At 44.7% G+C, this 17,466-nt stretch overlaps 1 protein-coding gene across 1 annotated transcript in view; it reads right to left on the bottom strand.

Moving 5' to 3' along the window:
* The window catches only part of LOC146809136 (IgGFc-binding protein-like), a 453,503-nt gene that overhangs the window by 278,825 nt on the left and 157,212 nt on the right, over positions 1-17,466 (bottom strand). The window contains exons 11-12 of the mRNA XM_085615950.1: positions 12,244-12,385; positions 4,378-4,709 (exon numbers count right to left, since the gene is read on the bottom strand). Coding sequence (XP_085472076.1) covers positions 4,378-4,709; positions 12,244-12,385 — 474 coding nt within the window. The remainder of the gene's footprint in view (positions 1-4,377; positions 4,710-12,243; positions 12,386-17,466) is intronic.

Below are 17,466 nucleotides of genomic sequence, written 5' to 3'. Positions count from 1 at the left end.
TTCAAAAGCCATGTGTGACTGACTGGTTTCTACCAAGAACATTGCAAAATATTTCCTCTCGAAGCCGAGAGAAAACTTCCAGGGAATCAGAGGCATTCGTGTTTGCGGTTTCGAGAACAGGCCCCTACTTATTGGGGACGGAATGTTCTAGGAACAGGAGAGAACCCAAATAACAAATGCAGTAGTATTAGCAGTTATGATAGTAGAAAAATGTAATGATTATCAATACCCTTAAATAGTACGATCAAGTTTTTCACATTGATCTACAAAACTTTTGAATCTAAAATATCAACTACTTCCATGGCCTTTGGCCCTGGTTATGATTTGCAAAGAATTCTTTATGAGATCTCGGGGATCAGAATTACAGATACCGACTGGAATCTGTGCATAAAATTCAGTAATTAAGAGTGAAACCCCTAAGAATGGGGAATAACTGTGTGGATCCAGAGTTACTTGGCTGAATACAGTATGGTATTCTTGATTCCAAAAGGGTTTACTCCAGCCATTTACCACTAGCTCTGAGTAGGTGGTAAATAGCTGCAAGGACCTCTGTACATAACAGGGAGTGGGGGGAAATGTAGGCTAGCGGGGGAGGAAAGGGGCTGTTACATGTTCCACCCATGCCTAGTCTGAAGGTTAATGGCACCAGGGTTGGGGCGGAAAATCAAAGGGGGAGGAAACGGGTTCGGGCTGCTATGTACCTCTTTCCCAATGCAATTTTTCAAGCCAGATCTTCTGGTCCGAAAAATCAGGATCAGTTTTCCTGCTGCTAGGAAATACAGGTATGGGAACCCTGGTCCATTTACAATTGTGATGAGTTGAAATCCACAGGAGAATTCTATTCTACACAATTCATATTTGGGATTTTCATCATCAAGGTAAGCATTTATGAGTAAGTATGGGTTTACTCTTCTTAACTTTCCATCTAGTGCCATATATATGTTGTCAACGTATGTCGTCTACTACTGTTTTCTCAATGTAAGTTAATAAGGGTAGTTATAGATTTACTATCCTAAGCTCCACATTGTCTTATAGCTACACTGTTCTGCTATATCTTGTTCAACACTCAGATACCCTAGCTGGTCCTCAATGCCTCATAAATGCTAGTAGAATGAAATGGTGCAGCACTGTGCATATTGTAGTGCTAAATATTGTCTTTACATACTTTGCAATGTAAACTATACAGATAGTGGCTGCAAAATATTGTGATACTATAAACATTATTAACTATATATATTTAAAGGATTCAAAAGTATAAAAAAAATTAACAAATGGCCATATTTTTGTATGTATATGTGTGTGTGTGGTACAGAAAATAAAGGTTTAAAAATAAATTATGAATAAAGAAATACATATATAGTAAATAGTATATAAACTTATTTTTTGCAAAAATATAAGTATAAACTAATAATAACTGAAAAATAAAAAACAAAAGGTATATGTAATATATATATATATATATCATAAAAAATGAAGAAAACATGATATATTTGATAGATAATTAAAAGTACATTTTCACACCACATTATGACAATTAATATTAATAAAGAAGTCATTAAAAATAACATTCTATTAACAATATACTGTCAAATAAAATCACAAAAATATATCATCAGAACAAATAAAAACAAAAACAACTAACATAATCCAATTCCCAAAAAATAATATTAAACCAACTAAAACACATAATAAACATTAAATAACATGGATATATAACCAGCAAAAAGTGAAACATATTTTAAATGCTACAACCAAAGTAGTAAACCAAAAACATTAAAAATAAATATCAAGCAAACATACAACAAAAAGTTAAATCAAAAACATAAATAAATCAAAATTAACATTTTAAATTCGCTTTAAAAAATGTTAATTTTTAATAATCAAATTGACCTCTCCCCATCTTACTTTAAAAACAGCAGGGAGAATGTTGCGCTTTAGAAGGCTAACATTTACTATTCCCACTTCAAACTAAGCTGCAGAAGGGGTAGTGATCGAATTTGAAGAGTTGAAATTTACTTTTTACACTCCAACCCAAGTAGGGGAAGCATTGGATCTTAGAGGAGTGAGATTTATGATTCTCACTCCAACCTAAGCAATAGTAGGTAAAGTGTTGCAATCATTATAAAATATATTTTTTTTAAATCACAACATTATAAATAATATAAAAATCAAACATTATCATAAAAATACATTTGTATTTACAAATAAAAAAAAATCCTATAAACAACCAACAACTTGAAAAAGTTACCTATGAAAACATAACAATTTACACATTATTTACCAATAACAAACACTGAAACAAATTACAATACAAACAGTTCAGACCATTCTATCTTCCAATCCATTCTAACAAATGTGAAATTATCCTAAAGAAATTAAATACAACACAACAAATGAATTCCCTAAAATATAGTAATTTTTTTAAAGGAATAACGCATAAAAATATAAAAATAATTATTTTGATCAATTATATAATGAACATAATTACCATGAATAGGCAATTAAAATTAAATCATGTATTAACAATGTGAACATTATATAATTAATTAATTCAAAATTTCATTTAGTAATATAATTAATCAAGTAACCAAATTAGGCAAGTACAATTTATAAATTGTAAATAAACGCCAAAACATCAGTTCAAATATATCACCAAAACAATAATACTTCTTGTAAAAACGTAAATTAATAACTGAAAACATTCAAAAATTATTACACAAATGACAACTATATATTTTTTAAAAAGATATTAAAGACAGAACAATGATATTCTTACCTACAATATTCTACACCACAATATTCTAGTCACCACCATTGTTTTATGCTATTTCTGTCTGATAATATTTATTAGATGATATCAGCATTGTGTACCCTTTGTCAATACTGAAAATTCAGTAAATTAACCTGTGGTCCCTTGAGATCACGATTCAAAATTCGTATTGTTTTCTTGTATAATGTTTAAAGGTTACATAATGGAAATCAAAAATGTTTTGCAAAAAGAACCATAATTGCAAATGAGGCTTCAATATTGAAAATGTTGCAGCACAATATAATTTGTCTTTATAGGATCATTTTATGCTTAAAAAATGGACTTGTATCACGCTATTACATGCTCTTTGACATGTGAGAGAGAAGAAATACCGCCCGTCTCACCCAAGTCACATATCAATGGTTTACACTCTTCTCTGGGATTAAATGCATGTTGTGCTGTTGCTCTGGTTTGCAGCAAATCCACTGTACTGGTAAATGCACTTTGAGAGATGAGAGTTTTAAGTTATATCTGAAGCTGCAGGTTGTTGCTGCTAGGAAAAGCAGGGATTAAAGAGATTAAAGAGTTGTTTTATGCTTCAGAGCTGTGAGAGAAGCAAGGGGACGTCTGCTTGATCATTGATTCAGATTAATCAATCAAAACTACTATATAATCATATCATATTTTTACACTCCAGCTACTAATATTATAGTGCAAAAGTCTGACAGCAATAAACAAGTTGTGTTCTTTTATCGTCAAGTACACCAGCAAGGTGCAAAGATTGAAAAAAAAGAGTTTTTAGCCATTATTGTAGTCAAGGCCAGGAAGGTAATGGGTGGATGTCATTGGTGTGAAGTGGGTAATACTTCCACAGAGGTAGAGACACCAGCTGTGAATGCACCCTGACAGGAGGGCTGTTTCACAGACTCCCTCCAATGTTTTGACTACTGAGAGTGCTTGATCAAAGCAGGGAGAAGGCCTGAGTATGCTTTGGAAAAATACCGTTTTGGGCTAACCAGCTTTGCTGGCGAATGCGCTTCATTCGGGGCCTTACAAAATCTCGGTTCTGCAAGGAATGGCTGACTTCAGCTTCATGGTACCAATAACATTCATGCCAGAGGTTTCCTCTTTGAAATCAAAGATGCTAATGTGTGGGAATTCTGCCTCCTGTGTTTTTTAGGAGTTAGGATAACCCCAGCCTTCAGGAAAATATCAAAGACAAAGGCTTTTATCAGTCTAATTTGTTTGGCATCCCAGTGTCCTAGCTAACAACAGCTCCATGAAACCGTGAGTACGTTTGTGCATAACTAAATACATTTAAAACCATACTTTCAGAACAATAACTCTGTTATTTTGCATCTGTGAAAACATTATGCAACATTATGCTGCATATTTGGCAGCTCTGAGTGTGTTGGTAAGAGCTATGTGCATTTTCCATAGCAGAACACCACACCCTGAATAGTAACTCTCATGCAGTTGGCACACACACACACACACACGCACGCACGCACACACGCACGCACGCACACACACACATATCTGAAAGCAAAAATCAGAGAGACAAAACAAAAATATATAGGCAACCACATTTTCACCCAATAACGTAATAAATATGAAGAATAACTCACTCTTATTTTAGGGTAGTCCGCTTTTTTCATGGTTATGTCTATTCCATATATAGTGGTATGTATTTCAGCCACATATGATACGGATTGGACTCCGCCCCGGAGTTCATTCTTTGCCACAACTCTGAATGGGACTAAGGTGGTGTCATTTCCATAGTATTCAGAGAGGATGTAGGAACAAGTACCCTGGAAGTCATACATTTTGCCGTCATAGGTGCCCATGTGTGGATCACCCCATCCATAACAGGTGCCAGTGTACTGCGGCAAACACTGGGCCTTCCCGTCAACCACGTTGCAGTCCTCCTTTACTCGGCACTTCTTAGATTTACATGGATCTGCAATAAAAAAAGCAAAGTTTTAGCAAGATTAGTCTTAGACTGAGTAAATACTGTAAGGTCTCTGTCCTGAATGAGTGATCTGCCTACTTTTTTACCAACCTTGATTGCGTGAAACTTGTAAGTGGACAGCCTGCAGTCACCCATGAAGCCCAAAATGCTTCCAGATTAATCAAATACATTATACACATGAATATAGTACTTTTCAATATACAACTTCAATCACTGCGACCTCAAACATTTGTTCATAAAATGACTTTGTGTCCGAATTCAACCAATCAATCAATCAATCAATCAGTATATTTGTAAAGCGCGCTACTCACCCGGAGGGTCTCAAGGCGCTAGGGGAAGGGGGGTCCGCTACTGCTCGAACAGCCAGGTCTTGAGATGCTTCCTGAAGGAGAGGTGGTCTTGGGTAAGACGGAGGTGGATGGGGAGGGAGTTCCACGTCTTGGCTGCCAGGTAGGAGAAGGATCTTCCTCCCATGGTGGCTCTTCGAATGCGTGGGACGGCGGCGAGGGCGTGGCTGGACGATCGTAGCTGGCGGGCAGGAGTGTAGAAGGTCAGGCGGTTGTTGAGGTACCTGGGGCCCAGGTCGTGGAGGGCTTTGTGTGCGTGGGTGAGGAGTCGGAACGTGATTCTCTTGCTGACGGGAAGCCAGTGAAGGTCTTTCAGGTGTCCGGAGATGTGGCCGTGTCGGGGGATGTCCAGGATGAGTCGTGCGGAGGCGTTCTGGATGCGTTGGAGTCTTTTCTGTAGTTTGGCTGTATTTCCGGTGTAGAGGGTGTTACCGTAGTCCAAACGGCTGGTGACGAGTGCTTGGGTGACCGTCTTCCGGGTTTCGGTGGGGATCCATCGGAAGATCTTTCGGAGCATGCGTAGGATGTTGAAGCATGATGATGAGACGGCGTTGACTTGTCTGGTCATTGAGAGGGAGGAGTCCAGGATGAAGCCCAGGTTGCGTGCGTGGTCCGTTGGTTTGGGTGCGCTGCCCAGGGCGGGGGGTCACCAGGAATCGTCCCAGGCCGAGGGTGATGGTCCGAGGATGAGGACTTCCGTTTTGTCTGAGTTCAGTTTCAGGCGACTGTTCATCATCCACTCGGCTACGTTTTTCATCCCTTCGTGTAGGTTGGTTCTGGCGGTGGCTGGGTCATTGGTGAGGGAGAGGATCAGCTGGGTGTCGTCAGCGTAGGAGATGATTTTGAGGTTGTGTTGGCGTGCGATGGCTGCGAGGGGGCTCATGTAGACGTTGAAGAGGGTGAGGCTGAGTGATGATCCTTGTGGTACGCCGCAGATGACTTCGGTAGCCTCGGATCTGAACGGGGGGAGGTGGACTCTTTGGGTTCTTCCGGCGAGGAATGAGATGATCCACTCCAGGGCCTTCTCTTGGATTCCGATGTAGCGGAGGCGCTGCACTAGGGTGCGGTGGCAGACAGTATCGAACGCTGCGGAGAGGTCTAGGAGGATGAGGGCCGCAGTTTCCCCGTTGTCGAGCAAGGTTCGGATGTCATCAGTGGCTGCGATGAGGGCGGACTCGGTGCTGTGGTTGGCTCTGAAGCCGGACTGTGAGTGGTCGAGGGATCCGTTCGTCTCGAGGAAGGCGGCGAGCTGTCTGTTGACGGTCTTCTCGATGACTTTGGCAGGAAACGGGAGTAGCGAGATGGGGCGGTAGTTCTTGAGGTCGGTGGGGTCTGCTGATGGTTTTTTCAGGAGGGCGCTAAGTTCGGCATGCTTCCAGCTCTCCGGGAAGGTGGCGGTGTTGAAGGAGCAGTTGATGATGTCCCGGAGTTGGGGTGCGATGACGGAGTCGGCCTTGTTGAAGAAGTAGTGGGGGCATGGGTCGGTTGGTGATCCGGAGTGGATGGTGTTCATCATGCGGATGGTGTCTTCGGTGCTGATCGGGGTCCAGGCGCGGAGGGTGGTGGTGGGGGGCGTCGGTCCGGTGGTTGGGTGTGTGGTCTGTGTGCCGAGCTGTTGTGTATGTCGGCGATCTTGCGGTGAAAGAAATACATTTGTTTATTGAAAAAATGATTTCTGAGCACTGTCATTCAATCATCCTACTCTTTATCATTCCAGAATACAATAAATTTTCAAAGTAATTTTGGCTTGCAATTCAAAATTATTTGGCATATTGGGTAATCAGTAATCAGGGACATGTGTATATTATCCTGCGGCATCCTGTCCAAGAGAGCATGCGGGTGGTGGCTCATAAGTCATTTCTCCTGTCACTCTGAGGTGAAAAACTGAGCATGCATACATCCCACAAAGTCATGTTTCCATTTTTCAGTTGGTCCCCAGGCCCAGCTCTCCTTGGACTTAGCTGGAGGCCAGCGCTCTGGCCGGTCTAGTAGCTCACGGACCTGGCTCCTGCGACTTCAGTCTCCCGCCTCTTCTCCCTCTCATCATTTCTTGTCATTTACTCTTTGCTCTTTTGCTTTGTGACTTTTTCTCTTATTGATGTTTTTCCTTTGTGCCTTTTTGCTCTTTTTCACTTTGAGCTCTTTTTACCTTTTCCCTCTTTTTTTGTCTATTGGTACCATCTATGCTTCCTTCCAGTGCTCTATTATCACCTCCAGCACCCTCTCACTCCTCCACTACTTACCAGTTCCTTCCAGCCCTGCTTCATCTTCCCATGCTCCCAACAAGCCCTGCCCACAGCCACATGTGCTCTTCCCTCTCCCAGGATCTACAAGCCTGTCTGCACATGGACCGTGCCCAACGCCATGAACCCTGGTTCTTCTCTCCCCTACGGTACTCTGCAGCATTCCTCTGGTCACTTAGTCCAAGATGCCCACCCCATGCAGGCTTCTGCACCCTACCACACAACACAGTAGGAGCTGTCTCCTGCACCCACTGCCACTTTGTTTACAACACCATACACAATATGCTTACACACCCACACTCTTACAACCTGCACACCACACACCTCCCGCTCCCAGTAACAAAAATGTGCCCAAGAAAAACTATCATGCATGCTCTTCAACAGCTGCTCGCTCAGCAAGCACACCATGGCAACCTGGGACATCTGGACAACAATGCACTGCACCACCTCTTCCTTACAGAAACATGGATGACCCCTGAGTCGGCACCCAAGATCATCCCGGCCCTGCCGACAAGATTCAAGATCACACACCAGGACCGCCAACACATTCCAGGGGGAGGAATCGTGATAATCTTCAAAGAAACCCTCAACTATGTTACAACCACAGAGAACATGACTCCCTTCATTGACACCTACATTTTGAGCTGCGAGTCTCAGCAACATATACCCTGAACAGATCCCTCATCTACCAACCAATAATAACTTTCATCGACAACAGTGCAGATTTAGTCACCGTCCTCACTATTGACACAAACGATTCAATCCTACTAGGAGGCCTCAACTTTCACCTGGAAGACCAGAACAGCCCCAGCTCTTTCCCAATCCTCACAAGCCTCAGCAACTTCAGACTAACACAGTGTGTCGATGGGGACTCACACTCCGCTGGATATACCCTTGACCCAGTATTCGCCACTTTTAGATCTGACATCCTTGGTGTGGTTCCCCCTAACTTTTTGCCTTCGGACCTCCTATTTTGTTGACTTTATTTTTGCTGGCCTTATGACTCTGCACACTTTACCACTTTTAACCACTGCTAAAGTGCTTGTGCTCTCTCCATAAAACATGGTAAAGTTGGCTTATAAAACATGGTACGATTGGCTTATATCCAACGGGCATATTAAATTTACTTGTAAGTCCCTAGAAAGGTGGCACTACATGTACCAAGGTCTTGTATATTAAATGCTACTAGTGAGCCTGCAGCACTGATAGTTTCCCCGATTTAAGTAGCCCTTTTAAACATGTCTCATGCCTGCCATTGTATCCTGTGTGTGCTGTTTTAAAGTGCCATTTCGACCAGGCAAAAGACACCTTTTGCCAGGCCCAAGCCTTCATAATTTAATACATATTAGTCACCCCTACCGGTGGCCCTGGACAGCCCAGACGGAAGGGTGCATTTCATTTAGAAAGTTCGGCAGGTACTTTTAAGTTTTGCATGTCCTGATAGTATAAAACTCTTAAATGTATTTTTCACTACCACTCTTCCATAGGCTAACACCTGGGTTAAGCTGTAACTTCCAAATGGGAACAGGTAACCAGTTCACGTTTGGTGTCTTTGGAATTGTAATGAAAAATCCTAACTTATGATGAAGTTGGTGGAGAGGTATGGTGCAGCGTCCAGGGCAGCTGACTTTGGAGCACAGGGTTCATGGTTCGATCCCCGGCTCTGGCGGCAGGTCAGCTCAGCACCATGTGACTCTGGGCAATAGCTCACTTCATTTCCATGACGGCCCCCAGCGCCTTGAGTCCCATAAGGGTGAGTAGTTCGCACTTTACAAATACAGATTTATTTATTTATGAAGTTAGATTTTAAAATACAATTTTGAAATTGCCACTTTTAGAAAGTTGCCATTTTTCTGCCTTAGTCATTTGGTTCCTTTAGCCTGTCTCTGGGTCACATGACTGGTTATAGTGGATAGTTGCGCTTTTTTTATTCCTCCTAGACAACCACACACAGTAGGGAACTTCAGTGTGCCTGAATTGGCAATCACTGGCAGGATGAGAGGGAGGAGCTTGGCAAAGCTCCATGTATTTTTGAATAGGCTGTGTCATGCCTCTACATCAAGGGCTATATAGCCCCTACAGTTACTCTGGAGCCAGGGCAAGGAATGCAGGGTACCTGTGCACTTTAAAGGTGTGCCTTTAGAAGCTTCTCCCACTTCAAAGACAGAATTGTGTATAAATATGGGACCTCTGACACCAACTCTTCAGTACACTTCTGGACCTCTGGATACTCTGCCAGGAATAAGAGCTGCTGTGCTGCTGAAAGGACTGCCACTCTGCTGGACTCCTGCTCTGAAGGAATGCTGCCCTGCTGTGCTGACCTCCTGCCTGGGTAAGAAGGACTGGAGCTGCATCTGTTGAACCCTTGACCCCCAAAGTGACTCCAAGGGCTTGTTGGCTGGCCTCCAGACTAGAGCCTCAGCGACACAAGGCTCCAACAACCTTGAAGTCAGCACCTGGACTCTGTAAGTCTACCCTGCCAAATGGTGCCAACCCAGTCCTGGACCCTTGGAAGTGGGCCTAAGGTGTTCTACCAGCCTCTGTGAATCCTGCAGAACCGATTCAGCTTTTTGGCTGTACAGCACAAACCCTAGCAGAACCAATGCATTGTTACGGTTGCGTGGGGCTTCCCTGTTGCAAAGACTGGCATCGCATCACAGACCGCTGCCTCTTCGGAACTACTACTGCGTGACACATCCTTGGTGCAGGCCCATGCAGCCTTCATTTTATGACAGCCTCGCCAATGATGACAGGCTCCATATCGCAGTCTCGCAGGTCACCAGAAGCGAAGAAATCGCTCTGACTATGTGGTACATACTCGACACCGGACTTCACATTGCAAGCCCTCGACAACAGGACCTCACACTGTAGCCTCAGCGAGTCTCGGAACCAACATATATGTTCAGCTGTGCAATGCATCTTCAACGTGGACCCTCGCAAAGCCCCACAAACCAGGATGCAAGTTACTTTGTCCAGCAGGCCTAACTGGGTCCCTGTAGCCGACCCATGCTCCATTGCAGTTGACCTGAACTTGTGCCTTTGACCCTGTCCGGTGCGACCAGATATCTACAGTTGGCACTTTGTGTTTTTTGTCCCTATTTTCACAAAACATTTTTAAATTGCATATCTTCGGTTCTATAGATTGCATTTGTGTTGTTTTGGTCTTCTTTTATTTATTAAAAATAACTCTATTGTTCTAACATGTTGTAAGATACTTTTGTGGTGTGTTTTCACTGTGTTACTGTTTGAATTGTTGCACAAATACATTACACATTGCCTCTAAGTTAAGTCTGACTGCTCTGTTCCAGGCTACTATAGGGTTGAGCACAGGTTGATTTAGGCTTGGCTTGTGCCTTACCCTGACGAAGTTTGTGGTTGCTGCTTGTCCAGGGCTCACACCCCAGTCAACCCACAACCCAGTTTCTTACAGCCATCTTAAACAACATTTAAGTCACCGCAACTATGCCTCTAGCCTGGACTGATCATGCCATCATCCACTTCTAAATCAACATCCCTCACAAAACAAAATCTGTCATCACATCGCAGGCCAGACGCAGCTGGAGAAGCATCTCAGAAGCCAACTTACCCCACACCTTGCGCTTGAACCAGCCCAACCCCACTGGCAACATGAACAGTGACATCAAACAGCTCAAAGAGTGGATCACAGAATGCACCGACTCCCTGGCACCCCACACACACAACACTTAAAGGAGAACCCAGAAACAAGCCATATGGTACACTGAGGATCTCTGCTCAACTAAACAACATTGCAAACAACTGGAAAGAAGATGGAAAATGATAAACAATAAAAATGACAAGGACACTTATAAAGCAGCACTAATACGCTACCATCAGCAGATCAGAGAAACCAAGAAGGCCCAAGCAGAGTGCATAGACAACAGCTCCAATACTTGTAAAGAAATCACCACGATTGTCAAAGATTTAACCTCACCAGCTTCCACTACAAACAGCATCACTCCCTTGCAAGAACTATGTGATAAGCTTTTGAAATTTTGAACCAACATAATCTACAACAATTTTGATTCTTAACCGAACCTAAGCAACTTTGCCTCCAGCCTTTCCATGGAAACATCCTGAGTACCTGGGAATCAATTACCATGGAAGAAACAGCTAACATCATGAGGACCATCCACTCTTGGGCACCGACGGAAAATTGCCCATCACATCTACAACATGGGCGCTTCCGAAGTACTCACCCAAATCCTCAACATGTCCATCACCACCAGTATGTTCCCAGATGACCGGATACATGCGATGGTCAATGCATTACTGAAGAAGCCTTCAGCAGATCCCATCCAGCTATCAAACTACCGCCCGATCTTCCTTCTTACTGACCTAGCCAAGGTCATAGAGAAAGCCATCAACAAGCAACTTGCCCACTACCTCGACACACACAAGCAGGTCTATTGGCCCAGTCACATCAACGAGACAGCCCTCATCGCAGCAACAGATGACATCAGGTTGATCCTCGAATCACCTTCATATTGCTCAACCTCCAAGAGGCCTTTGACCCAATTTCTCACTCCACCTTGATCAGAAAACTACACAAAATAGGCATCCAAGGACCCATCCTCAACTGGTTCCGCTCCTTCCTCACAGAGAGAACACAACAAGTCAGCATGCCAGACTACGCGTCAGAAGCCAAAACCTCCTCTGCGGAGTCCCCCAAAGATCATCTCTCAGTCCGACCTTATTCAACATCTATATGACCGCTACTGGCAGACTTCATCAAGATCACAAAACATCAACATACTTTCCTATGTAGATGACACCCAACTGATACTCTCTCTGTCAGACAAGATCCCATGGACATAAGCTCATTTTCCCACTTGCATGACCAAGGTAGCCACCTGGATTAGATCCATGTGCCTTCAGCTCAATGCGGACAGGACAGAAATTGTAACCTTTTACCTTTGTTGATACATTTCATGATTCCTTCTTCATTGGTGCATTTCTCATCATCAGCACAGCCATGGTCCTCACAGACTAGGCCACCAAGCGGACTGCAGGTACAGGATTTGGAGCAGTCATCTGCCAGGATCACCAAGTCTATCTGTAAAGGAAACATGGGTAGGTAGTGTCAGTTTGACATGTAAAAGTGTATTGAGAGGAGTATGAATAAGTGAGCTAGACACTACACTGGAAAAATTGATTACTTTTAGATTAATGTGGGCCAGATTCACAAAAGTAAACTTAGACCTAAAGTCTAAGTTTAGACCTAATGTCTAAGCTTAGACCTGAAGTCTAACTTTAGACCTGAAGCCTAAACTTAGACTTCAGGTCTAAACTTAAACTTTAGGGACCTGATTTAGATCTTGGCGTATGGGGTTTTCCGTCACAATGTGGCTGATATCCCATCCTCCGAAATGTAAATCCCATAATATCCTATCTGACTTATATTTTGGCAGACAGGATATCCGTCATCATTGTGACAGAGTAACCCGTCCACCCAGATCTAAATCAGGCACTAGGTCTAAAGTTAGACTGCAGAACAAAAGTTTGACTTAAGGTCTAAACTTAGACTTTATGTCTAAACCTAGACTTCAGGTCTAAGTTTACCTGCGTGAATCGGACCCTGTGTGTTCTCATATGAAACCTGCTCTCCAATGAAACGTATTCAGTGTCACAATAACGATCATCAAAGCAGTGCTATCTGTGAAAGGGAGCTCTCCTTTATGAATGCACAAACTATATTCAATTTATTTAGTAGGGTTCCACATTTATAAAAGCACGAGCATACAGCACATTAAAAATCTAGAAAATACTTTAAAAAATGATATGATCTATAAAGATATTCACAGAGCAAGGAATACATATAAGTTTACTGGCTTCTTAAATGGTAATGATTTTTAGTATGAGGAACATGCAGCTGAACAATAATTTCCTAGTGCAGGTCAAATAAATATAACATGAATCATATCCTGTAAAAGACCAGGACATAAGCTGCACTCTTACTGGAATCACCCTCAGGATGCACGTTGTACGGTTAGTGTAATCTACTGCCCTAAAAAATAAATGCGTTCTTCCTGGTAGAGCATAAGGACAGACTGGGGTCATATATCGATATTGTCACACCTCATCGTGGATATAATCAGATTTCACCATGTCTTTAGTGGGACGCATCAGCCAGATTATCTTTAATAATGTGCATACTGGTTTATTATGGAGTGCGTACCAATAGAGTAAGATTTGTGCTTGTGCGCTATATTTCAGTCAGTCTTTCCCGAACCTAAGATTTTATACATTCCATATCATAACTTTGTCGCATGGATAGATAAGCCCACCTTAATCGTCTCTTGATATGTTATTACAATGTCTAAAATGGAACTAATACCTTGAGGCTTCTTGGCGCAGGATAATAAGGCCATAAAGTACAAAAGTGAAAGAGAAATGGAAATTATAGTGTCGAAAAGCCAAGTTTTCAAAACTTTCCAGAAGGCCGAATAGTTGGGCACATTCTTGATATGCAGCAGAAGTGTATTACAGACTTTGGAGGTGCCCCACAGGGAGCTCCTCCTGTAGTGTCGCGGTCTAGCTGACCGGGCACTACGTCATCACGCGCATTAGCGTGGCGGCCATATAGGGCACGTCTGCGCATGCGCGAAGGAGCGCGAGACGCGCAAGAAACAAACGAAGCGTTCGGAGGCGGCTGCCCGGCGCTCTTAGGTGTAGGAAGCATAAATATAATAAAGAAAGGTTGAATCCTGTATTGGCTGATGCTTATCACTGCGGGGGAAGGCTGAAACTTTACAGTGGCGACGAGGCTGGGACGCAGAGGACCCTGAAGGACACCCAGGAGAGTGGAAGCCCCCCAACAGCCGGAGAGCCAGAGGAGACGATGCCCTACAGGGGCAGGAACACCAGGGGGTCACAGGACAGACTCCAGGACACCGAAAGAGCGCGGCAGTGGCAGACGCGAGCCAGAGGAAGGCACGAGAGCAAGCAGGAGTGCCAACCACGTGCAAAGAAGTGCGGTAAGCGACCCATGGACGAGAGATAGAAGAGGCCCTGGCGGAATCGGGGAGGGGCGGCGCAGAAGGGACCGAAGAGGCCCAGACGACCCAAAGAAAGGGAAAAGGGACGGAAGCACCAGATAGTCCCAGGAAACAGGCGGAAACCAAGATGTGTGCACAGGCATCAGCGCTAACAACGCCGGTCCCGTTCCTACCAAGACCAGGGGAGCCTCAAATGAAATGGGAGGACTGGAGAGAATATTTCAAAAATTACCTCGAAGCACTGGAAGACGAGAATGAAGAAGCATTCTCCAGCAGCCGGAGGAAAAGGATACTCTTGCATAATCTGGGACCAGAAGGCATACGAGTATTCCAAAACTTAACACCGGTCACCCGTCCACCAGCGGACGATGATGTGTTCAAACACGCCATTGAGGACGTGGACAACCACTATCACCCTGCAGTCTACACATCTATCGACCGCTACAATTTCCAGCAGAGGAAGCAAGAAGCGGGAGAAACGATAGACAACTACGTAGCGGCGTTAAGGAAGCTGGCGATAACGTGTAAGTTCGGAGCTCTACACGACGACTTTATAAAGGACCAAATTGTCATGCACACAACAAGCAAAACGGTGCAGGACAAATTGTGGGCAAGCGGAGACGCGACGTTAAAAGACGTGATAGCCATCGTGAAAAGAGCAGAACTGACCAAGCGCTGCGCAGACGCAGCGAAGAGAGACCAGACCCCGAGACCAACGATAAACAAGGTGGAAGACGCCGACCAATATGGTAGAGGAAAACCAGCGCCAGGAGAAAATAAGGGAACGTGCAAAGGGAAAGGAAAGCCGGGGAAAATGTGGAAACAGGACAAGGAAGGAACGTCAAAGTGCTACAGGTGCGGGAGCCTGAGCCATGCGGCGCATGAAAAAAATGTCCCGCCTACAGAGCTAAGTGCGTGTTTTGCGGCCTGGTCGGCCACTACGAGAAGGTGTGTCGCAGGAAGTGGAAACAGCGCGCGGTGAAATATGTGGCACAAGACCCAGGAGAGGAAGAAGAGGGCCAGGAAGAAGACGATGAAGTCCTGTGCGTGGAACACCAAGTACTAGGCATCGACGGCAGAAGAGCTCGAAAACCCCAGTGCGACATCCACATCGGAGGAGTGGAAATCACCATAGTAGCGGATTCAGGGTCCCCCTACACGATCGTTCAAAGGTCGGTGTGGGAAGCGAAATTTGAACCGACAGTAGGCCCACAGCTGGAACCACCCGACATATGGCCTGTCACCTACACGGGGGAACCTATCCCAATGGTGGGATTTAGAAGACTGCTCTTCCAGTTCAAAGAACGCAGCGCCCGGTGCAAATTGTACGTTGCAGAGAAGGGACCCTCGGTCCTGGGGTGGATGGACCAGGGGGAATTGGGCATACAATTGCATCCGGGAGGAGACACACAAGTGTTAGTAGCCTTGGAAGGAAAATGGTCAAAGGAAGCGGGACTACGAAGCGCGCACCCAAAGATATTTGGGGACAAAATAGGAAAATTGGGAAAGTTTACTCACAAAATCGTGCTTAAGGAGAACGTCCAACCGGTCACACACAAAGTGAGGAACATACCGATTGCTGTGAGAGAGGCAGTGCAACAGGAGCTACACCGACTGGAAAAAGAAGGGATCATTGAACCCATTGATAGCGCGGAATGGTTGGCACCGTTAGTGGTGGCCATGAAACCATCAGGCAAGGTGCACTTATGCGCGGACCTCAGAGAACTCAACAAGAGTATAGTGGTGGAGAAGTTCCCGCTCCCACGCATAGAGGAGATGCTGGCACGAACAAGAGAAGTGAAATGGTTCTCCACCATCGACCTAAAGTCAGCGTACCACCACACGAGTAAGAAGCTGACGTCCTTTATAACTCCCTTCGGGTGTTATCAGTTCTGCCGCATGCCCTTTGGGTTGGCATCGGCAGTGGCAGTCTTCCAAAAGCTAATGGCCCGACTGTTCAAGGACATAGAGGGAGTACAATACTTCCAAGACGATATCCTAGTGATGGGGAAGGAACAAGAAGACCACGACGAGAAGCTGGAGGTGGTGCTTAGGATCCTGGAGGATAACGGACTAACAGCAGAATGGGAGAAGTGCCATTTCGGCATGTCGTCGGTCACCTACCTAGGACACGAAATTGGAGAGAGTGGGATAACACCAAAGAAGGGGAACGTGACAGCCATATGCGATGCTCCTCCACCCGCCACCAAGGAGGAAGTACGATCCTTCCTAGGGATGGCGGAATACTATAGTAAGTTTGTCCAACACTTTGCCACGAAAATGCACCACATGAGGCAGCTCACGAGGGAGAAAACAGCGTTCGCATGGACGGAAGAAGTGCAAGAAGAGTTTGACACAGTCAAAAGAGAAATTAGCCAGGCTATCCCGCTACAAGGGTACGATCCCATGGGGAAATCGATACTGATGACCGATGCCAGTGAAAAGGGGTTGGGAGCAGTGCTCATGCAAGAGAGACAAGATGGCAAGAAGGAGACGATCAGCTTTGCATCTAGATCCCTGACGAATTCAAAACAGAAGTTCAGCGTGATTGAGGAAGAGATGCTGGCCGCAGTATGGGCCATGGGCAAGTATCACCAGTTCTTGTGGGGCACGCGATTCCTGCTGAAGACAGACCACAAACCCCTGGTGAAGGTATTAACGTCCAGCGGTAATGCCGGCGCGACTCCCCGAATAGCGAAGATGACGCTGAAACTATTGGAATATCGCTATGACGTGGAATACATACCAGGATCGAGGAACAAGATAGCGGATTATCTCAGCAGGGCGGCGGCAAAGGAGAGTGCGGAAGAAGATGAAGAGATGGTAGCCTTGATGGAAGATCCGGAAAGGGCAATAAGCAGGAGAGAATGGAAGGAAGCCTATGGAGCAGATGGAGATCTGGAAGAAGTCAAGAAATGCATAGTGCGAGGGTGTCCCGATAGGAGACACCAGAAGCCCCAAATTCGGCAATTTTATGAAGTCAGGGACGAGTTGTCGGTGGGTAATGATGGGGTGTTTGTATTCCGAGGAAACCGCGTAGTACCACCAGTAGAGATAATACCACATCTTCTGAAGATAATACATGAGGGGCACCTGGGAATCGTGAAAACGAAAGCACTAACAAAACAGACATATTGGT

This window comes from Triturus cristatus, chromosome 7 (assembly GCF_964204655.1).
Source record: "Triturus cristatus chromosome 7, aTriCri1.1, whole genome shotgun sequence".
In the NCBI taxonomy this organism is placed as follows: Eukaryota; Metazoa; Chordata; class Amphibia; order Caudata; family Salamandridae; genus Triturus; species Triturus cristatus.
Note: the sequence above shows the minus strand (reverse complement) of the source record. Positions and strands in the feature narration are given on the sequence as shown.